The sequence below is a fragment of the Hylobates moloch genome, unplaced genomic scaffold (assembly GCF_009828535.3).
Source record: "Hylobates moloch isolate HMO894 unplaced genomic scaffold, HMol_V3 SCAFFOLD_6, whole genome shotgun sequence".
NCBI lineage: Eukaryota > Metazoa > Chordata > Mammalia > Primates > Hylobatidae > Hylobates > Hylobates moloch.
In genome coordinates, this window is record NW_026652281.1 from 131825143 (window position 1) to 131848826 (window position 23684).

Genomic DNA, 23684 nt, shown 5'->3' on the forward strand with positions numbered 1-23684 from the left:
CAAGTCTACAGCCTACCCCGCTGATGGAAGCAGGCCAGCACTGGCCTGTCTCATGGGGAGAACAAATGTGGATAGGCAGTGGGAAAAAGACCAGTTGGGCCTGAGCGATTGCAGAAAGGGACATGGGTTGGCCTGAGTCAGGTTGGGACTTAGAAATCTCTAAATAATTGGTTTGTCCAACAATCCTGCACCCCCAGTGTGAGCACAAGTGCCTCACACTAGGCCACTTTGTGACAAGAACGTCATGCAGGTTGGAGATTTGTAGGAGCCTGGCTTCATTTTTTGTTTGTTTGTTTGTTTCTCCACACCCAAACCTGTGCCTCAGTTTTTCAGCCTGTAAAATTGGGCTGCCTCTTAGGTATGCCATTGGCCTGCTGCTGGCCTCCTCTGCCCCTTTGGAGGAGGGCTGTGGATGAGCAGCTGACTTGGGTTAGCCCTCAGATGAAAGGGATCAGAGTACTGGTGATTGGGGGTTTAAAGACTGGATGGAGTTTAAATACTGGATGGATCGAGGGAAGCCAGCCCTCCTCTGCATCACTGCATCCCTGCCCCATGCTTGTTTGCACTGCAGGGAATATCAGCTATGGCACTCAGCAGCCCTGTGCCAAGTCTCCAGGCTGGGGAGGGCCTGCTCCAGGGAGTGAGGGGGTGCCTTGGTTTGCACTCTGGGAGCCAAATTGCCTCGAGGTGGGATATTGCTCAAGATGGCATTTGCCAGAGCTGAGGAGTCTAAGGCACCATCTTTTGATTTCTCCTGGGGTCTAGTCTTATTACTCAAACCCTTGGATTGAAAGGGTTGGTACTACCTTTGGGAAGACTTAATCTCTTGCATTTCCTCTGAGGTGGGATTGGAGAGGCAGTAAAGGTCCCTGTTGGCTGTTGCTGGGCTTGTAGTTGCTCTGGGATGTTCTCTGCTATCCCTGCCCCAGGCCTTTTCTGCCCACATATCATCACTGCCATTGCCCCTCTGAGGTGGCAGCTCTTTGGAGATCCTAGAGTTGAAGCAGGTCGGAATCTAAAAGGGCTTTTGGTCACTAAGAAGCCATCTGGTCACTTCTCCTTTTAAAGAAAAACCAAGTCTGTATCTTGGCCAAAGTCTCTCAGGTGGCACCAGGGGGATCACAGTGCCTGCATTAGGATTTGTAGGCTTTGTTTCCGTGAGGAAAGAAACAGTTGAAACTCAGTAATTTCAGAGAAAAAAAGAAAAACAGGAGGCCCTTTGAATGGTCGGTGCTGCCAGAGTGGAAATTAGAAGAGGACTAGGGCTGGATATAGTGGCTCACACCTGTAATCCCAGCACTTTGAGAAGCCAGGGCAAGAGGATCACTTGAGCCTAGGAGTTTCAGTCTAGCTTGGACAAGATGGCAAGACTGTCTCTACAAAAATTAAAATTAGCTGGGTGTCAACAGCTAATTTAGTCACAGCTACTTGGGTGGCTGATCCAGGAAGATCGTGTGAGTTCAGGAACTTGAGGCTGCAGTGAGCTAGGATTGTGCTACTGCACTCCAGCCTGGGCAACAGCGAGACCTCGTATCTAAAAAACGTAAGTGAATAAAAACAAGAATTTCAAATACAAAAATTAGTTGGGTGTGGTGGCAAGCACCTATAGTCCCAGCTACTCAGGGGACTAAGGTGGGAGGATCACCTGAGCCCAGGGAGGTCGAAGCTGCAGTGAACTGTGATCACGCCACTGCATTCCAGTCTGGGTAACAAAGTGAGACCCTCCCTCAAAAAAAAACAAAAAAACAAAAAAAAAAAAGTTGACTCCCCTGGGGCTTTGGTGCTTGCTGGAGCCCAGGCCTTCAGGTTGCAGGTGGTTCTAGAGCATTGCCTTTGCAATAAACAGTGCTTTTGATTCTTGACTGTTTTTACTCATATCATTCCCTTTTCTGAGTTGCATTATCCCCACCTGGCAGGTGAACTAACAGGCTCAAGAGGAGTGGATTCTGGTGGCCTCAGTCCCCTGTAGGGCCTACAGGCTTGATCTGGAGCCTTTTGGGGACAAGAACCTAATGTTTGTTTCCTGCAGTGCTGACAGGGGTTTGGGGTAGCCTGGGATTTCATATCCTTGGGGTCAGATACCTTCTCACTGGGTGACCTTTGGCTAACCACTTAGCTGCTTTGAGTCTTCTAAAACTGGGATAATAGTCCCTCCATTGTGAGCACTAAAAATCTTAATGCACAAAAGGGCCACGGCAGGAGGCCTGGCTTCCTAAAGTAAATGCCTAATAAGTGGTGGCCATTATTACTATTATTAGTATTTGAAAATAAATGTGGCCGGGCTTGGTGGCTTACTCCTGTAACCCTAGCACTTTGGGAGGCCAAGGTGAGAGTATCCCTTGAGCCCAGGAATTCAAGACCAGCCTAGGCGGCATAGCAAGACCCAGTATCTATTTTATTTTATTTTGTATAGAGACAGAGCATTGGGTGAGCAAACTAAGATTTTTAGGGTAGAGCAAACTAAGATTTTTAGGGTAAGAGAAGCTGTTTGGCTGTGAGGCAGAAGTAGGTGGACAATTCCCTTCAGAACCTTCATTCTTCTGGCCCAGCCAAGTTTTGGAGCTTGTTATAAAACTTAAACCCCAGCCCAGACTGATCCCTTGTGACCTCGTATCTGTCAGGACACTCATCATGTGGCTTCTTGGATCACTGTTGGTTCCTGGTGCTGGAGATTAGACTGGTGGGTAAAGGGAGAGTACCTCCTCCGCCTCTCTTCTGGCTGCTGTTTGTATGTGTAATTGAAACTACCTGTTCTTGTGAACCAATTAAGTCCTGTCTATACAAGTGAGACATTGCACTGGGGTTTGGAGACCAGGGTTCCTTCTTGGCAGTCTCACTCATTGGCAGCTCAGTTCTCAAACATTAATCTGCCATGAGCATCGCACAGGAAGCATACAACTGCAGGTGTTCAATTTCTGCCCACCTTCCTAAATTGATTTCTGGAGTTTATAGAGGGAGTCAAGAATCTGCATTTCTCCCAGGCCAGCACCTCTTCCCAGGTGCTCTGTAGACCACAGAAGTGGTATTGCAAGCCTGCTAGCTCACTGATCTACAGTTTCTACAACTGTGAAGTGAGTGTTTTTCAAACTGCCTTCTGCTCAGGAACTCCTGCTGAATGGGAGTCACTCAGTTTAGTAACATTTCTTTTGGAACAGCTCTGCTATTTTTCTTTTCAAGAAATTTAAGTGTTTAATACATACTAAAGAATATAAATGTAAAATAAATATCAAAACAACCCAAATACAGTCTTGTGTCACTTAACAGGGATACATTCCGAGAAATGTGTCATTAGTTGATTTTGTCATCGTGTGAACCTAGAGTGTACTTACAGAGACAAATGGCACAGCGTACTATGGACTTAGGTTGTATGGTATAGCTTGTTGCTCCTGGGCTACAAACCTGGGCAGCATGTTCCTATACCGAATACTGTAGGAGTTGTAATACAATGGTATTTGTGTATCTAAACATAGAAAAAGTATTGTAGGCTGGCCGCGGTGGCTCATGCCTATAATCCCAGCACTTTGGGAGGCCGAGGAGGGCAGATCGCCTGAGGTCAGGAGTTCAAGAGCAGCCTGGCCAACGTGGTGAAACCCCATCTCTACTAAAAAAAATGCAAAAATTAGCCGAGTGTGGTGGCAGATAGCTGTAATCCTAGCTACTGGGGAGGCTGAGGTGGGAGAATCGCCTGAATCCAGGAGACGGAGGTTGCAGTGAGCAGAGATCACGCCACTGCACTCCAGCCTGGGTGACAGAGCGAGACTCTGTATTAAAAAGAAAAAGTACTGTAAAAATATGGTATAAAATATGGAATAAAAAGTGTTCCTTCTTCATACCCCCTGCTTCACTTTACTAGCCTTAAAATATTTTTAAAGACTTTTAAAAATGGCACACTGACTGCAGTCAGCAATAATTTATTGTACATTTAAAAATAACAAAGTGTAACTGGATTGTTTGTAACACAAAGAAAGGATAAATGCTGGAGATGATGGATACCCCATTTACCCTGATGTGATTATTATACCTGTATCAAAGTATCTCATCTACCCCATAAATATGTAAATCTACTATGTACCTACACAAATTAAAAATTAAAAAAATATATATAATAAAGTGGCACACTGGTATAGGGCAGCTCTATTATAATCTTACAGGACCAACTGTCATATTTGTATGGAGATGGCATTATTTGGCTCATGACTATACTTACTGCTGGTTTAAGAAGTGCAGGCCGGGTGTGGTGACTCACGCCTGTAATCCCAGCACTTTGGGAGGCTGAGGTGGGCGGATCACGAATTCAGGAGATTGAGACCATCCTGGCTAACACGGTGAAACCGCATCTCTATTAAAAATACAAAAAATTAGCCGGGCGTGGTGGCGGGCGCCTGTAGTCCCAGCTACTCGGGAGGCCGAGGCAGGAGAATGGCGTGAACCCGGGAGGTGGAGCTTGCAGTGAGTCGAGATCGCGCTACTGCACTCTAGCCTGGGCGACAGAGCGAGACTCCATCTAAGAAAAAAAAAAAGTGCAGCTCTGATTTTAAAATATTAAATATGGTATTGTGGTTTTGGGTAACCCCTGTCAGTTTAACAGTTGAAACTCACTAGGTTACATCAAAATAACCGTTAAGTATGTACAGAGAAAACCTACCTTAGAATTACCTAGCAGATTCCTGACTCCACCATTGCTGAGCAAAAAAATCTCTGAAGGATGGGACCCAGGAATCTACATTTTGACAAGCTCCTCACATGGTAATTTGAATTCATGCCAAAAATCTTAATAGCTTGTCCTGGAAAGCTGGCTGCATTTATGGAGATCAATGGGTATAAGGACAAAATCACAAGATGTTAGGACTGGAAGGACTGTAGATGATAGGATTCTGCCCACCCCTACCACAGGCCTCTGAATAGAGAGACTGAAGACATGGGAGGGCAATTCTTGCCAAGCATCCATAGCAAGAGCTCTGGTGTCTGAGCCAGGACTGTCAACCAGTCTCTTGACTTCTAGCCCAGGGCTCTGGTCACTCTTCCACTTTCAGTTTGGAACATGGGGCCATGGTCTTTCCTAACTATGGTGTCCAGATCTAATAAACTAAAAATACAGGGGACACCCAGTTAAATTTGAATTTTAGATAAATCAAATATTTAGTATAAGTATGTCCCAGTATTGCATGGGACATATTTAGTCTATAAAATTACTGTTTATCTGAAATTTAGATTTAACAGAGTGTCCTGAATTGCTATTTGCTAAATCTGGCAACCATATTCTTTCCCCACTTACCCCACCTTTTTGTGGGCACCAGGCAGGTTCAAGAATTGCCCCAAAGTTGGTGGGACTGTAAACTAGTTCAACCATTGTGGAAGTCAGTGTGGCGATTCCTCAGGGATCTAGAACTAGAAATACCATTTGACCCAGCCATCCCATTACTGGGTATGTACCCAAAGGACTATAAATCATGCTGCTATAAAGACACATGCACACGTATGTTTATTGCGGCACTATTCACAATAGCAAAGACTTGGAACCAACCCAAATGTCCAATAACGATAGACTGGATTAAGAAAATGTGGCACATATACACCATGGAATACTATGCAGCCATAAAAATGATGAGTTCATGTCCTTTGTAGGGACATGAATGAAACTGGAAAACATCATTCTCAGTAAACTATCGCAAGGACAAAAAACCAAACACCACATGTTCTCACTCATTGGTGGGAATTGAACAATGAGAACTCATGGACACAGGAAGGGAAACATCACACTCCGGGGACTGTTGTGGGGTCGGGGGAGGGGGGAGGGACAGCATTAGGAGATATACCTAATGCTAAATGACGAGTTAATGGGTGCAGCAAAACAATATGGCACATGGATACATATGTAACAAACCTGCACATTGTGCACATGCACCCTAAAACCCAAAGTATAATAAAAAAAAAAAGAAAGAAATCCTAGGAGGAAAAAGAAAAAAAAAAAGAATTGCCCCAAAGAAATGAAAAATAATTACCATGCATTTATGGTACTATTACTTCATTTAATCTGTTAATCCTGTGAGCTAGCTCATGGACCCCATTAATAGTTCAGGAAAGTGAGAGGTTAAATCTGACTCCTGGGATCATCTCTGTAAGCTGTCATTTTGCCTTCTCATGAACCTAGTTGCTTGGCTGTCATTGATGTGTGGCCCAGTTAATGCCTATCAAGTTACAAGCTACATGAGAGATTGCTCAATTTTGACTCATCTGCCCCTGGCCTTGTGAGTTACTTAATTGATGGTGGCTGTTGGTTAGTACATCCAAGAATGGACTCCGAAGTCCACGCTGTTAACTGCTGCTCTAACCTGTCTCTTAACCCAGTGGCATAGTAAATTGTTGGTAGGGTGGCTTTGGGGTAGGGGTCGGACCCCCTCTACATTCTTTCTCTCTATCTTTTTTTTTTTTTTTGAGATGGAGTTTTGCTGTTGCTGCCCAGGCTGGAGTGCAATGGCGTGATCTCGGCTCACTGCAACCTCCACCTCCCAGGTTCAAGCGATTCTCCTGCCTCAGCCTCCCGAGTAACTGGGATTACAGGCGTGCGCCACCACACCTGGCTAATTTTGTATTTTTAGTAGAGATGGGGTTTCTCCATGTTGGTCAGTCTGGTCTCAAACTCCCGACCTCAGGTGATCCGCCCGCCTCGGCCTCCCAAAGTGCTGGGATTACAGGCGTGAGCCACTGTGCCCAGCCCCCCTCTACATTCTCTAAAGGGGTGTGCTGGTGCCTTGAGAGCATCTGTGTGCAGGGGTGGGGAGTCTGCAGGTGGGGCAGCACCCTGGCTGCTGAGCCTGTCCTGTTTCCATGTTCATAGCATCCCAGGGCTCAACTCTTTCCCAGTTGGAGTGTAGCATATGACACTGAAGGAGCCTGTAGGCCAGCCTGAACTTACTAAGAGAGGCAAATTAGCAGCTCCTGGGAAGCAAGGCTGTCTGGCCAGGCTGGCCTGGATTGGAGGAACTAGTTGCTACTCGAGAACTCCAGCTTCCTATCTGCTTTTGGGATGACCCTTCCTGGAAAGTCCCTCTCACTGCTGTGGAATTTTCAGGCTACCAAATGTATCCAGCCTGCCTCTCAGGACAGACAGTGAGAAAAAGATCTCCAGGGCCCACCAAGTCTTCCAGAGGTAGCTGAGAAATTCAGCCTTCCCTGGCAGGGCTCAAAGAGGAAAAAAGGGATTGGAAATGGGGCCCCTCCCAGAGCCACTTCAAAGCACACTCCCTTGTGGTCATGTATTTCAGTTCCATGTGAGTAGTTTTTCTTGACAGTATCGGTAATTTCGGGGAACAGTTCCTGTGACACTTTGGGTCCCTAAGGCCCTGCCCCGACCCTGTGAGTGGATATAGTTGGGCACAGAGTGTATTTTGTTGAGGAGGAGATAATTGGCTTCCTGGTTTGCCAAAGAGCTCTAGATTGGGAGACAAGAATTTGATGTTCCAGTGCCAGCTCTACAGTAAATCACTGGTGACTTCGGCCTCTCCTGGTCCTCAGTTTCTCTGTATGTACAATGAGATTCTCAAGTCTTTCCAGCCCTGACTGGGTCTGGGATCAGCCTCTCCACTCCAATAATGGGAATAATCCAAAGTAATTTTTTGGGGATTCAGAAGCCTCTTCCAACAAAGGATGCCCTAAGATTGGAAGGACAATAAAAATGAGTTTGTGGGCCGGGCGCGGTGGCCCATACCTGTAATCCCAGTACCTTGGGAAGCTGAGGCGGATGGATCACTTGAGGTCAGGAGTTCAAGACCAGCCTGGCCAGCATGGTGAAACCCCTTCTCTACTGAAAATACAAAAAATTAGACAGGCTTGGTGGCTCGCGCCTGTAGTCCCAGCTACTCGGGAGGCTGAGGCAGGAGAATCGCTTGAACCTGGGAGGTGGAGGTGGCAGTGAGCCTAGATCGTGCCACCCATTGCACTCCAGCCTGGGCGACAGAGTGAGACTCCATCTCAAAAAATAAAAAAATGAGTTTGTGTTACCTGAGGTGGTGACTGACCACCAAGGACAGGAAGAAAACCTCTGAGGTTGGCAGCCTCCCACATCAGGGTAGTGGAGTCAGGTGTGCATGGAGTTGTGTGTGTCTAGCAACCTGCCTGAGAGGATTGGCTTCGGAAGTCCAGGGCCTAGGAGAGCCCAAGGGAGCCCCACAAGCTGATTGTGCATAGCTCATTTGTTTAACTGGGAATCATCATCATACCTACCTTCTAGGCTCATGCCTGTAATCCCAGCACTTTAGGAGGCCGAGGCGGGTGGATCACGAGTCGGGAGATCGAGACCATCCTGGCTACCATGGTGAAACCCTGTCTCTACTAAAAATACAGAAAAATTAGCCAGGCATGGTGGCACACACCTGTAATCCCAGCTACTCAGGAGGCTGAGGCAGGAGAATGGCATGAACCCAGGAGGCGGAGCTTGCAGTGAGCCGAGATGGCGCCACTGCACTCCAGCCTGGGTGACAGAGTGAGACTCTGTCTCAAAAAAAAAAAAAAAAAAAAAAAGGAAAAATAAATGAGCTATTACATGTAAAAAACTTTGGTACCATGCAAAGACATAGTAAGGCAAGCTTGTCCAAAGGACAGCTGTGAATGCGTCCTGACAAATTTGTACTTTCTTAAAACATTGAGATTTTCTTGCAATATTTGTTTTTTTTTTTTAGGTTCATCAGCTATCGTTAGTGTTAGTGTGTTTTACGTGTGGCCCAAGACAGTAATTCTTCCACTGTGGCTGAGGGAAGGCAAAAGATTGGACACCTCTATAGCAAGCACTCAGTAATTGATTGCAGTCTAGCGGAGTTGAGATGCACACAGATGCAACCATTTCAGGCGGTAGTGAGTGCCCTGAAGACCTTAAATTGTGGACTGAATTAAAACTTGATCCAGAGTTGCTGGTTTTGTAGCACTTTCACATTGGGCAGTCAGGAAGCCTCCTGAGGAGAACTTATATTGAGATCTGTGACTAGATCTGAGGAATCAGTCATCTTGCTCTTCAACATTGTGACCTTGGGTGAGTCCCTTCCTTCAGTTTCATTTTCTGGACAACTGGAATAATTGTCTTTTTGAGATAATTAAGTGAAATCATACATAAACAGCAACTTAGATCAGTTTTTGATACCTAGTCAGTGTGCAGTAAAAGGTGATTATTATTACTGTTCTAACTAGAACCAAATGTGCTCTTTAGAAAAGGCTGGGTTAGGGAGCTGGCACTTGGAGGCCAGGAGCTTTAGTGGCTGCTGATATATTTCAGCTGTGTTGATTATTGATCAGCTTCGAAGCAAGATTTCAGGGACTAGTACCAGCAGTGGGAGTGGCCACAGCCACCCGAGGGTGGCTGGGTCCACGTCTGGGCAGGGAGAGTGGGAGCACTGGGCCACCTGGGTCACCACAGGCCAAAGATAGTCAGCTGGGGCTCGGCCTGGGCTGGGCCAGGCTGGCCAGCATCATGTGACTGGAGCCTGGCCCACCCTTGCCCCTCCTCCCAGGCCAAGGGGACGCAGACTCTGCACTCCTGAGCTGACTGGTGGCCTGCAGCTTCCTTTCAGGGAACTCAAGATGGTCTGACCTTCTGAACATTTCCCTCCTTCCCTTTCTCTGCCCATTCCTCTCCCTAAGAATGCCTTTCCAGCCCCTGCTGCATTTCATCTGCAGGTCTAGGGGAAATTTGGGTGGGAGGACTGGGCAGAGAGGCCTCTGAGAGATGGTACCGACAGCAGCAGCTGGTGACCAAGGTGAGGAGGGCTAACATGGCATTCTCTTTACTCCATAGAAGAATGTTCCTGCTTAGAGGGTGCTGGGGTCAGTCAGTACAGGAGGAAAGGCCTGTGGGTCTCCAGGCTCCCCTCTATGACTCCACCCCATCCCCAGGATGAATGACAGCTGAAAGTAGGCAGGCTTTTCAGATAATCTGTCCCCAGGCTGGCCTGGGAGGGACAGGCACAGGTGGGTAGTATAACCCAGGCACTCTTTCCTGCCTGCCTCACCCTCCCTTCAGATGGTATTGCTGCCTTCCACAGTCAGGGTCCCTGGACACAGGCTTAGGGAGATAGTAGTGGCCTTCCTTATATCTGGGGGCTGAGGGTGGGGCACAATCGATATCAGCTGGATCCCCCTGAGCAGCCTCTGGGAGAACTGAAGAGGAACTGGGAGGTGGGTCTGGAAGGAATGTCTCTTTCCTCATAGGGCTGCCAGTGCCAGAGTGCTGGAGTTAGACTCAAGCTGGGTGTGCTTGGTGGTAGTTTCCCTTGCCTTTCTGGGTAGGGAAACTAGGCACTTCCAACCACCGAGGTGCCGCTTGTCCAGCTGTTAGTTTAGGCTTCCCTGCAACAGGCTTTGGTTTTCCCCGGTATGTAGAATGATGCCCAGCCATCCCTGCTATTGAGAAACTGTCCTGTTGGCTACAATAAGGTGGTAACTTAATACCCCTTATCTTCTCTTCCACCTCCTTTTAGTGGTTAAGAGCACAGGTTTTAGAGTCAGACTGCTTGGCTCCAAATCCTGTTCCGCTCTTTGCTGGCTGTTATCTTGGCAAATAACCTTTCCGCCATGTGTCTTGGGTTCCTCGTTTTAAAATGGGACCAATGAAAGAAACTAATTCAACATGATCAAGATTAAAAGAATCCATGCCGAGAGTTTAGAACAGCGTGGTGTCTAGTAAATGCTCACTACATATTATTTACACATGTCATTTGTGCATCTACGATTTGCTGCTAGCATTTCTTGTGCTTTGGTGAGAAATCTCAGTGGTTGAGATCTATCTTTCTGTTCTCACACCTGTAGACCCAATATTAGTAAGGAGAGTGATGCTGGGGTAGAATGGTAGGTAATGCTCCCAAGGGTTATACAACTGGTGAGTGTTGCATTCTGGACTGAGGCGCAGCACTGATATCAGGCATTTGGGTTGCCTGTGAGTCAAAGCTGGGCTAGGGCCTGCCTTTCTCTGGGAGCCAGCAGTTTCTAGGACACTAGCAGTTTCTCTGTATTTGGGAGGGCTCCAGCTGAAGGCTAAGGGTTGAGGCTATAACCTCAGGAATTAGCACTTGACAAGCAAAGCGTCTTCTGGTGTGAAGTCGCCATTCATTAAACAAGTGTCTGCTGTGTTGCCAGGCCCTGAGCTAGACACTGGGATACTGCTGTGAAAGCAGCCCTGTGGTCCCTGCCCCCAGGGGAGGGGCAGATAAGTAACCAGCCGGTTAACATTTACAATACCGTGGGAGCACATAGCAGGGTACTTCACCACACTTGAGGTCTGGGAGGTCTCCCCCAAGGAGGTCGACCTAATGGCCAGGTGTATGGTAGCAGATGGGTGAGTGTGAATGTAATACAGCCCCTAAACCCAACAGATTACCTTGTTCCTCAAGGTAGTAGTTCTTAGCTCTCTGGTAAACAGGCTTTTCAGATGCCAATCTCCAGGAGATGATACCAGTCCCCAAATAAGCATTTGGTCTTCCTAATTTTCCTGGCAGTGCTCAGGCCTGAAATCTGGTAGTGCTTCTAGTCACCCACTCTGGGTCCTGAAGGCTTGCTTTGAATAGCTCCGTCTTTTCTCACCTTTCACGCACTGGTCCCTCAGTTTTAATTCCAGCTTCTCTCTGCCTCTTACTAGATCTTTTTACTGTGACCTGATGAGTTTGAATCACCCATGTGCTTTCTACCTGTTGGTTGAACCAAGTTCTTGCTCCTCAGACCTTCACGTCTGGAACCTCTGGGTAGCTTTTGTTTCAAAAGGTCAGCAGCCTCAGGATCTTTTGAGAACAAGACAATAGTGAAAACACTTTTAAATCTTCTTACCTGGCTGTGTACTGGCCAGGGTTATGGGTTTAGTAGGCTAAGAGAGACTACTTGAGCCTGATCTGTTTTTCTTTTCTGTTCTGAGTAAAAAGTGGAATGACTAAATTTCAACTGAAAGGGAACTCTGTCAGCCTTCCCCATGTTCTTCCTTCCTCCCTAACAAAGTAGGGCTTTATATCAAAGCACACCTGGGGGACCTGTGGTAAATTCCCCCATCTTTCTTTCTTCATTTTAAACTACAAAGGTTGGAAGCCTTCCTCTTTCCTGGGGAAACTTGCCCTGGGGTCCATATGCCTCCTGTCTCTGGAGGGCAATGTGGTGGTGTGGTGTCCTCACCCAGTGGGCATGGATTACCGCTCAGAAGAGCCAGGTGAGGTGGGTAGCCTCACTTGCAGTCTGGGCTAGATGAATTGAACCAGTTAATCCCCCAAAGAGTTTCTCCCGTACATTCTGATTCTTTCATTTTGAGAGGTGATTTGGTGTATCTCCCCCCATCCCCATCTCTATCTCAGAGTGAGGGTGGTGATTGCTTGGAAATAGTAAGCTTCCTTTGTGAATTGTAATATTAGCATTTGTTGGGCATTTATTGTGTGCTTAGGTACTCTTTTTTTTTTTTTTTTTTTTTTTTTTTGAGACGGAGTCTCGCTCTGTTGCCCAGGCTGGAGTGCAGTGGCGCAATCTCGGCTCACTGCAAGCTCCGTCTCCCGGGTTCACGCCATTCTCCTGCCTCAGCCTCTCCGAGTAGCTGGGACTACAGGCGCCCGCCACCACGCCCGGCTAATTTTTTGTATTTTTAGTAGAGACGGGGTTTCACCGTGGTCTCGATCTCCTGACCTCGTGATCCGCCCGCCTCGGCCTCCCAAAGTGCTGGGATTACAAGCGTGAGCCACCGCGCCCGGCAGGTACTCTTAGTATGCTCTGTTCATTTAACTGTTCAGCAGCCATGTAACTATGACTTCAATTTTACAGAGGAAGGTGAAGTTCAGAGGGACCCTGGGAGGAGCAGAGTAGGTAGGGACTCCACTTTAAGTCCATCCCATAGCAAAGTCCATGTGCTTAATGGGGCCCTCTGACTTTCCTAGGTGGTCTTTGAATGAGGGGATGTTAGACACACTTGAAAATAGAGGCTCAAAGAATCTCGGGGTTAGACAGTTGAGGTCGTGTGGTCATTAACCACTCCACTCTACAGAGGAGCCGTCATCCCTACTCCAACCATCCCAGTTAGTAATTCCTCTCTGCCCTGCCATTCCTCAGCACCCACCTTCTACCCCTCATTTCTCTTCATCCTTCATTAGCAGTAGTAGCATTAGCTCCCTGCTCCTCGACACTCAAAATAACCTTAGGTAATCCAAGTGAAAATAGTGGGTTTGCCATGCAGATAGTTGTCAGAAAAGTCCTCTAGTGTTCTCACCACCACCATATTCAGATTGCTTCTTGCACATAGCAATTTTGGTATGCTTCACTTTTTTTTTTGAGATGGAGTTTCGCTCTTCTCACCCAAGCTGGAGTGCAGTGGTGCGATCTCAGCTCACTGCAACCTCCGCCTCCCGGGTTCAAGCGATTCTCCTGCCTCAGCCTCCTGAGTAGCTGGGAATACAGGCACATGCCACCACACCTGGCTAATTTTTAGTATTTTTAGTATAGACAGAGTTTCACCATGTTGGCCAGGCTGGTCTCAAACTCCTGACCTCAGGTAATCTGCCCACCTCGGCCTCCCAAAGTGCTGGGATTACGGCGTGAGCCACTGCACCCAGCTGGTATGCTTCATTTTTAACAAAGGCATGTGTGTATTTAAGAAGCCCCTGGACCTCCTGGAACTAGAATTACCAGAATTAGTACTGGCTCCTGGCTATGGTCCTCTGGGACAGAAGGTGGTTTTCCTTCTCTTAGATACCCTTTAGGCCTGGTTTGCCTTAGTTGAGGAAGAAGACCCTCCTAGGGACTCTGTCTGCCATCCTCCCTCCTACAATCTGGGCCTCGGAGACCTGTGGACAGATAAGCTGCTGGGCCCAGTCATCAGTAACTGTTTACTCAGAAAAACCAGGGAAGTGCTCTAAGATTACACTAAGAAGGCTTTTGACCCATTCCTCACCAGTAGACACATGGAAACCATTGGGCTCCATGGAATTTCTGGTGAGCTGTTGAGCTTTGGCAAGGGAGTCAAGACTTACAGCTCTCATCCTGGCTCTGCAGCTAGTCTTGAGGAAGCCCCTTCCCTTTTTCTGGCCTCAGTTCCCTATCTACAAGTTGAGTAGATTAGAACTATGGTCCTTTCATTCTATGATTGTTTTCTTTTTTTTTTTTTTTTTTTGAGATGGAATTTCGCTCTTGTTGCCCAGGCTGGAGTGCAATGGTGCAATCTCTGCTCACCACAACTTCTGCCTCCTGGGTTCAAGCGATTCTCCCACCTCAGCTTCCCAAGTAGCTGGAATTACAGGCATGTGCCACCACACCTGGCTAATTTTGTAATTTTAGTAGAGATGGGGTTTCTCCATGTTGCTCAGGCTGGTCTCCAACTCCCGACCTCAGGTGATCCACCCACCTCGGCCTCCCAAAGTGCTGGGATTACAGGCGTGAGCCACCGTGCCTGGCTTAACTGTTTTCTTGACCAAGTGAATGGTGTTTCCTGACTGGGCGTTGGGTCAGTGTCAGCAGGCATGCAGGTTTCAGAATGCAGGGGTAGAAGGAGGAGAATTATCCCCTGATTTGGTTAGGGTGGTGCTGGACATGGGGATTGGTGCCTATGCAAAGGATTGGTTTGCACTGGCAGCCATTACAGATGCCAGGCCCAGCTGAACCTGTATATTCTGTGTGTGCGTGTGTGTACCTGTGTGTGTGTGTGTGTGTACCTGTGTGCACACGTGTTCCAGTGGTTACCTGGTGAGGGTTTGTGGCTGAGATGGATAATTGAAGTCATCAGAAAGCCTAGTCTTCTTTCTGGTCTCTTGCAGGGCCTGACAGCAGCTCATCTGAGCCCTTCTGGGTTTCCTTGAAGTCCAGTAGGATTTTAACAAATCTGTGAATTTTAGATTTTAAAGGCAGAAGTGGCTGTTGCTCCCCAGTGGATTTTTCTGCCTTTCTGGGGGCTTTTTTCTCCTTGTCAGGGGCAACCTGAAGCCCCGCCTGGGAGCAGAGAAAGAACAGGGCATCATGGGTTTTCAGGACAGAGGAACCTGGGGATGGACCTTTTTCAGCAAACTCACACAGGACTAATTTAAGAATATTCATGTGTATGCTCAGACTGTTTGTATTCTCATTAGCTTGGGATTGGTGGCAGAGTAGGGAATCGGTGAGGTCTTTTCATGTCAGGAAGGCTCTCACGTTGATTGGAGACTGAGCTTTCAATACTTTACCGTCTCCTTTTGTGATCAAACAATGATCTGACTTTGCCTCACCTTTTTAAGGAAAAGTCTTCAGGAATACCTTGCCCTCTGCACCTGATTTCTCTTTATAACATCCTGTTAGTGAAGTTGGTGTTGGTGGTACCCAGGCCCTTTGGCCTGCTCTCCTGGTAGCTTGCACACAGTGTTGCTGGATATTGGGAGAAGTAATTACCAGCCATAGTGTAGGTATATATGAACCTGGTCCTGGTTTGAAGCAGAAGAAGATTTTATCAGGGGACTAGATGGTATTAGGCTCATCCAGGCTAACCCAGGAGTCCCAGGAGTATGGGTGCAGAATGGCTCCTTGGGCCTAAGAACTCTATCCTCTTGGGATTGAGATTTTCTGGTTCACCATTGCCCTGCGCTGGGGGTGTGGGATGCTGTTGGCTGGGTTCCACAGCTCCAGCTCTCAAAGGCATGTGGGGTATCTTGAGGGGGTAGTGGCTCTGGTAGGGGGTGGAAGCCAGGAGTGCAGTGGCCTCACAGTGAGGAGTCAGGCAAGGACACTCTACTCATTAAGGGAACATGGGTCTGATCAAGGAGTGTAGAACATTCCTTTCCAAGCCAGCCGGGCAAATTTCTCTGCTGCTCAGGGTTTGGGGGCAGCGCTTGCCCTGGCATGGCTGGCCAACAGTACAGGCTAAGTGATAGGAGAGAAGTCAGTGAGCAGAGCCACAGGGTGTATCTTTTTCTGTGGGTTTCTGGGGGAAGAAGGGATACAGAAATTCTTGTTTTTCAGAATGGTGTTGGGAAAGCAAGTGTGGGTGTAGAAGGGACTGGACCTACTAGAATAACTTCCTTTAAAAAAAAAAAATTAAGACAGTTGTTTTTGATAAAAGCCCCTGTCTGTCTTTGTTGAAAAACTGAAGTCGCTGTAAATGTTATATTTAATTCCTGATAGTTCTTTTTTTTTATTTTTTATTTTTTGAGACAGAGTCTCACTCTGTCGCCCAGGATGGAGTGCAGTGGCACGATCTCGGCTCACTGCAGGCTCCGCCTCCTGGGTTCACACCATTCTCCTGCCTTAGCCTCCCCAGTAGCTGGGACTACAGGTGCCCGCCAACATGCCTGGCTAATTTTTTGTATTTTTAATAGAGATGGGGGGGGGGGGTCTCACCGTGTTAGCCAGGATGGTCTCGACCTCCTGACCTTGTGATCCACCAGCCTCGGCCTCCCAGAGTGCTGGGATTACAGGCGTGAGCCACCACGCCTGGCCCCTGATAGTTCTTACATGTTGTTCTAGAGTTTGTACTGTATGTGTGTGCATGTGCACATTTTTGTTTTACAAGAAGGATTTTAAAAAAACTTAGGCAGGTGTGGTGGCTGATGCCTGTAATCCCAGCACTTTGGGAGGCTGAGGCAGGCAGGTTACTTGAGGTCAGGCATTTGACACCAGCCTGGCCAACATGGTGAAACCCATCTCTGCTAAAAATACAAAAATGAGCTGGGCAAGGTGGCGTGCACTTGTAGTCCCAGCTACTTGCGAGGCTGAGGCAGGAGAATCACTTGAACCTGGGAGGCAGGGGTTGCAGTGAGCCGAGATGGCGCCACTGCACTTCAGCCTGGGCGACAGAGCAAGACTCTGTCTCAAAACAAACAAAAATGGATGAACTTTAGTCAGGCCCTTTTTTGAGACAGAGTCTTGCTCCGTCGCCCAGGCTGGAGTGCAATGACACTATCTCGGCTCACTGCAACTGCCGCCTCCCGGGTTCAAGTGATTCTCCTGCCTCAGCCTCCCAAGTAGCTGGGATTACAGGTGCCCACCACCATGCCCAGCTAATTTTTTGTATTTTTAATAGAGTAGAGACAGGGCTTCGCCATGTTGGCCAGGCTGGTCTCGAACTCCTGACCTCAGGTGATCCACCTGCCTTGGCCCCCAACGTGCTGGGATTACAGGCGTGAGCCACTGCGCCTGGCCACAAAGTTTTCATTTACTGTGTCCGTAGTTTTTTATTAGTAGAGATCATTATCTTTTTCATAACTTTTCTAAAAATGGATGAACTTTAGTCAGTCCCCTATTTTGGGGTATATAGGTTGTTTTCCATTTTTTGAAGTTATAAGTAATATTTTAGTAGGACATCTCTGTACATAACTCTTGTCTAATTTGTATCATTAGGATAAATTCTTAGAGGTAGGACTGTTGAGTCAAGTGGGAGCCCACTTTTTCTTTGGAAGCTGAGAAGGCAGACAAAAATCTTTCCTGAGCAGCCGGCCCTGGTGTGGTCCCTAGATTTTTTGATGGCTCACTTAGAGTTTTTACTTTGCCTTCCCAGTGATCACTAGTCCTGGTCTGCTTACATCAAACTTCTAGAATGTTAGAGCCAGAAATGATCTTTCAGTCATCTGCCATGATTCAGGAGCCCTGAGTTATAGTGCTGACTCTGGTGGCATGGACTTCTTTCTCCAGGCCTCAGTCTCTGTTATGGAACTATACTCTCTGAGGGCCTGCCACCTGAGTCAGGACTCCTTGGGTTTTGGCTGCTGGCTGCTGGCTCCTGGCTCTTTGCATGATCTCACTTTCTATGACTTCTTCAGGAGTGGGCTGGTAAAATTGTTACTGGTGTTTGAGCACATGTCTTTCCCCTCTCTACTGTGTCTTTCTCCTTTGGGAACTTGCAGGTTGCTTGGTGGAGTGGGGACGGTGATGAGGGTGAGGAGCTGGCAGTAGCCCCCTTACATGGGCTTTGCATTACTAATCTCTCCCTTCTTGTTCCCACAGAACACTCTGCTCCAGCCAAGGTGGTGAGGGCAGCTGTTCCTAAACAGCGTAAAGGCAGCAAGGTAAGGAATAAGAGTGGGCAACCCAAGGGGACTTTTTGGAGTTGGTGGCCTCTTTCCTGTTCTAGTGAATGCTCCTGGACTGCCAACTAGTTCTGGATTGTCTGTGAATTGCAGAGGAGCCCCTTCTGGGTATCCGGTGTGAATGGTCCTGGTGAACAGACTGATTTGGCCTCTGATCTCTTGGTGAAGCTTGGGTGGGGCTCTGAATAGCAAAGGCAGGGTCACTTCTGGGGCCCTCATAGTGTTTGTTCCCTGCAGGTTGGTGACTTTGGAGATGCAATCAACTGGCCCACACCTGGAGAGATAGCCCACAAGAGTGTTCAGGTGAGTCTGTGTGGAAGGATAGGCAGGTTTGAACTCTGTTGACATACTCACATTTAGCTCCTCAAGCTTCCAGAGAGCCTCAGCTCTTACCTTTCTCAGTTTTCTTTCTTTTTTTTTTTTTCTCCCCCCAACAGAGTTTCACTGTTTTTGCCCAGGTTGGAGTGCCATGGTACAATCTCAGCTCACTGCAACCTCCACCTCCTGGGTTCAAGTGATTCTCCTCCCCCAGCCTCCCGAGTAGCTGTGATTACAGGCGCTCACCACCGTGACCGGCTAATTTTGAATTTTTAGTAGAGACAAGGTTTCACCATGTTGGCCAGGCTGGTCTCGAATTCCTGACCTCAAGTGATCTGCCCGCCTCAGCCTCCCAAAGTGCTGGGATTATAGGCATGAGCCACCATGCCTGGCCTCTCAATTTTTTCTTTTCTTTTTTTTTTTTTTTTTTTTTTTGAGATGGAGTCTCGCTCAGTCACCCAGGCTGTAGTGCAATGGTGTGATCTCGGCTCACTGCAGCCTCTGCCTCCCAGGTTCAAGCGATTCTCACTCTGTCACCCAGGCTGGAGTGCAATGGTGTGATCTCGGCTTACTGCAACCTCCACCTCCCAGGTTCAAGTGATTCTTCCACCTCGGCCTCCCGAGTGGCTGGGATTACAGGCACCCACCATCATGCCTGGCTAATTTTTGTATTTTTTAGAGACGAGGTTTCACCATGTTGGCCAGGCTGGTCTTGCACTGACCTCAGGTGCTCTGCTCGCCTGGGCCTCCCAAAGTGCTGGGATTATAGGCGTGAGCCACCGTCCCCAGCCCCCTGGCCTCTGTTTTCTAAACTGAATGGTTAATAGAATCTGAGCAACATTGAAATAGCTAAGAACTGTCATCATTTGAACCTTTGCTTTGTGTCAGAGACTGCCAAGTACAGTTTTCCTTTGTTATACATGGCGGGGCTGGTGGCAGGTGTTGGTTCTGGGACCTCTGTGCATACCAAAATCTTTGCATACTCAAGTCCTGTAGTTGGCCCTGCAGGACCTACATATATGAAAAGTTGACCTTCCGTGTATGCAGGTTTCACATCCTGCTAATACTGTATTTTTGATCTGCATTCGGTTTTTTAAAGTCCTGCGTATAAGTGGACCCACATAGTTCAAAGCCATTTTATTCAAGGGTCAGCTGAATTGCCCGTTCGTCATCTCATCTCACCCTCACAGTGACTCTGAGATAGGTCCTTTTATAATTCCCATTTTACAGATGAAGCTGCTGAGACTTGCAGAGTTTAATTACTAGCCCTTGATGGCCAAGTGGGGATTGGAAGTCAGGTGTGTTGTATTATTCCCCAGCCTGTGTTCTCCATCACTACGCTTGGGTTTTCTGAGTGAAGTAGGAGAGTGGTCATTAGGCCAAGCACCGACCTCCAGACCACATGTCTTGGGGAAGCTTATAAAATTCTCTTCGGGCCTAGCAAAGAGAGGACTCCTAGTCAGTTCTCTTCTTCCCAGCACTTTTGTTCTGGGCCAGTGGCTTAGAGTCTTTACTCACTGGCTGTGGCCGCTTTTACTTCACAGACAGGGTTGTTGTTGATAGGCCAGAGGGCATCTCTTCCTTCCCACAGACTACCTAGACAACATGGCCCTGTTGCAGGGAATAATTTTGCCCCTGTGAGCCTCAGCACTGCTGTCCTGAGGTTGTCTCTGTCACTTAGACTTGGAAGCTGGAGAGAGGTTGCCTTCCCACCTTCTGGCCTATTTGACCATGCTTCCCAGTGAAACCATCTCAGGTGTGAAAATGACCTTAGAATACACCCCGCCCAGCCTGCCATTGCATGCTGTGGCTCCTGCTTGCCTTTCTAGTGACAGGGAGTGCCTTCCCTCCTATACCATGAGGCACTCACACTCACTTCCCTGTTACTTTACTTCCTGCTATAGCCACAGTCCCACAAGCCTCAGCCTGCCCGTAAACTGCCACCCAAGAAGGACATGAAGGAACAGGAGAAAGGAGAAGGAAGTGATAGTAAGGAGAGTCCAAAAACCAAATCGGATGAATCAGGGGAGGAAAAGAATGGAGATGAGGATTGCCAGCGAGGCGGGCAGAAGAAGAAAGGTGAGTGACTGGGAGCAGGACTTGGGAGAAGGTGGCAGGGTAGAACTGTGAAATGTCAGGACTCCAGGGGACTGCTGGAGGAGCTTTAGGTGCCCCCTCTGAAAAGTCAGTGTGGAACTGATGGATGTAGGCTGGTGAGACAGCAGTCTTCAACCATCTGTCATTAATCAGTCCCTCCTCTCAAACACAAGAGTTTTTAAAAAACCTGCTGAAATTTTGGCTTCTCTAATGCTGATTTAGAGTAACCATGGTTTAAACAAGATAAAACTTTCTTTCTTTGATGTAACAGCTTGGTGTAAATACGCCAGGCCTGGTATGGCAACTCCGGAATCCCTTCAGCTTGTTGTGGTACACTGGTTCTTCATATCATCACTGATGGCTTCCTATTTCCTTCTCCTTCTAGCTAGGAGGAAAGGAAGAGGGAAGGGTGGCCCTTTTCCTTTTAGGGACTGAACCTGGAGTTGGTTACTTCAGCTTAGCTCTCGTAGGCAGTGTTTTGGCACCTGTCTATAGGGAGTCTGGAAAGCATGGTCTTCATTCTGGGCCGCCATGTGTCTGACTCCAGAAGGGGATTCTGTGGCCATGGAGACACTGATCTTGGGAGTTAACGAGGAGTCTCTAATACACTGAGGGCCACTGACCAGCTTATTTTAGAGATGAAAAAGAGGGCTAATGTGTGGGAAAGGGATCTGCCCAAGGTAACCAGATTGTGATTTGGGCCCAAGTCCAGGGCAGAAGAGGAGGAGTTGGGTAGAGCTGGCTAGGAGTGGCCTCTCCCTCAAGCCTTTCTCATGTACCCATGCTGTCTCCCAGGAAACAAACACAAGTGGGTTCCGTTACAAATAGACATGAAGCCTGAAGTGCCCAGAGAGAAACTGGCTTCACGCCCCACTCGCCCGCCAGAGCCTAGACACATACCTGCCAATCGCGGAGAGATCAAAGGTATGCACTACCCACTATGGAGGGCCTGGACTTGGGAGACACCCTCAGGCCTGACCTGGTACCCCTCTCCCCATAGGGTCTGAGTCTGCCACCTACGTACCCGTGGCCCCCCCCACCCCAGCCTGGCAACCAGAGATCAAACCGGAGCCTGCCTGGCACGACCAGGATGAGACATCGAGTGTGAAGAGTGATGGGGCTGGTGGGGCGCGGGCTTCCTTCCGTGGCCGTGGACGGGGGCGTGGTCGCGGCCGGGGACGCGGCCGGGGTGGCACTCGAAGTACGTGAGGCCCCTTTGGGCTCCGGGATGTCCAAGGGTGTGCAGCGGGGGTGGTGGGCAGGAATCTCCTCTCCCTCATGGCACCCATTTCCCCCATAGCCCATTTTGACTACCAGTTTGGCTACCGAAAGTTTGATGGTGTGGAGGGGCCTCGTACACCCAAGTACATGAACAACATCACCTACTACTTTGACAATGTCAGCAGCACCGAGCTTTACAGCGTGGATCAGGAACTGCTCAAAGACTACATCAAGCGCCAGATGTGAGTGCGCGGAAGCCTTCTTACCCTGGAGAAATGAGTGAGAGGTTAAGGGTTGCTAGAGTGTCGTAGCTGGGCAAGCCCTTCTGGTGCTTAGCAGCAGTTTCAGCCTCAGGCTGAAAAGATAGCTTTTCTCATTGTTTATTAAAGAAGTGATACCACATTCTCGTTGTTTATTACAGAAGTGGTACAACATTTACCTTTAGAAAGTTAGAAACTATACCATTACAAAAAGGAATGAAAATATTTAGAATTTACCCCTTTCTGTGCTTCCATTTGTAATGACAACATTGACAGAATACTAACATTTATTGAATCTTTACCATCGGCCAGGCTCAATGTTTATTGTTGTAGGGCATTATCTTAGTCCTGCAGTTCTTATCTGTTGAATTCCTGTGAACTGCGTCTTTTAGCCCCAGTTTATAGACAAGCAAACCAGCCCAGTAATTTGCACAGAATCTCACAGCTAGTAAGTAACAAAGCACAGATTTAAATCCTTTTCTGTCCTATTATAGAATCTTTGTTCTTAACCACTCTGATATATTGTCTCTCAGTCCAGTAAGGAAGTCATACAAGAAAATAAATGGTTGCAATGGAGTGTTTATAAGTGTTTTAGGAGCAGAAGAGAAAGTGACCAACAATATTTGGACTGGAATTTAAAGGAGGATGAGGAGTTTGACAGGCATGCCAAGGGGCTTAGGGCAGAAGGAGTGATTTGACCCAAGCAAGGTAGGGTGCCATGAAGGGATCACATCATTTCTTTTCAGCCCTCAACACTGTTGGTATATAAGATAGGGATGGGGTAGGTCAGAGGCTGTGTGAGATTGCTGGGGTGTGTAGCAGAACAAGGAAGGCATACTCATGAAACTGATGCACCAATCCCTCAGTGATAACTACTTCTTCCCTCCACTTAGTGAATACTACTTCAGCGTGGACAATTTAGAGCGAGACTTCTTCCTGCGAAGGAAAATGGATGCTGATGGTTTCCTACCCATCACCCTTATTGCTTCCTTCCACCGAGTGCAGGCCCTTACCACTGACATTTCACTCATCTTTGCGGTATGTCTTCCTCCCTGGAGCTGGGATGCAGGGGAAAGAAAGGTCCTTAGGGAGCTGGAATTTGGGCCAAGGCAGAAAGCTCTGGAAGACCCATCATCTGATGACTTCTGCTGAAGTCTCAAGGCTTGGCTAGTCTCCTCCTCTCCCTCCTTCCTTCCTTTCTCTCTCTTTCTTGCTCATTATGGAAAATGTCAGACACTTAACAAAAGTAGAGCAGTATAATGAGCCCATCGTCAGCTTCAGCAAGTATCAGTTTATGGCTAATCTTATTCCATCTGTACCCTCATCTGTTTATTTTCACATACTACATTGAAGAAAATCCTAGAAAACCTGACATTTTGTTCACAAATATTTCAGTATAGATTTCTAAAAGATAGACTTGTTAAAAGAAAATAGCCACAATATCATTATCATACCTAAATTAACAGTTTAACATATTAACAGTTCCTTAATATCATCAAATATTTAGTTCAGATTCACCTCAATTGGTGCCATATATATACATAGTTTGTGAGAATCAGAATCCAAATAAGACCTATAGGCTGGGTGCAGTGGCTCACACCTATAATCCCTGCACTTTGGGAGGCCAAGGGGAGGGTCACATGAGCCCAGGAGTTCAAGATTAGCCTGGGTAACATAGCAGGACCCTGTCTCTACAAAAAACAAACAGGACCTGTGTATTGTCTTATAAGTCTCCTCTTGCCTCTGTTTTTCTTTTTCTTTGCCGTTTATTATTTGAATAGACTAAGTTGTACATCCT

The 23684-nt window shown here is 47.6% G+C and overlaps 1 protein-coding gene across 3 annotated transcripts in view; it reads left to right on the top strand.

Moving 5' to 3' along the window:
- Positions 1–23684, top strand: part of LARP1 (La ribonucleoprotein 1, translational regulator) — a 63496-nt gene that overhangs the window by 18517 nt on the left and 21295 nt on the right. Inside the window, exons 2-8 of one of the 3 annotated variants that reach the window (XM_032158454.2) lie at positions 17908–17969; positions 18228–18293; positions 20213–20387; positions 21201–21329; positions 21406–21606; positions 21706–21868; positions 22780–22924. In XM_032158454.2, the coding sequence (XP_032014345.1) occupies positions 17908–17969; positions 18228–18293; positions 20213–20387; positions 21201–21329; positions 21406–21606; positions 21706–21868; positions 22780–22924 (941 nt within the window). The remainder of the gene's footprint in view (positions 1–17907; positions 17970–18227; positions 18294–20212; positions 20388–21200; positions 21330–21405; positions 21607–21705; positions 21869–22779; positions 22925–23684) is intronic. The other 2 variants (XM_032158456.2, XM_032158455.2) reach the window with 2 other exon arrangements.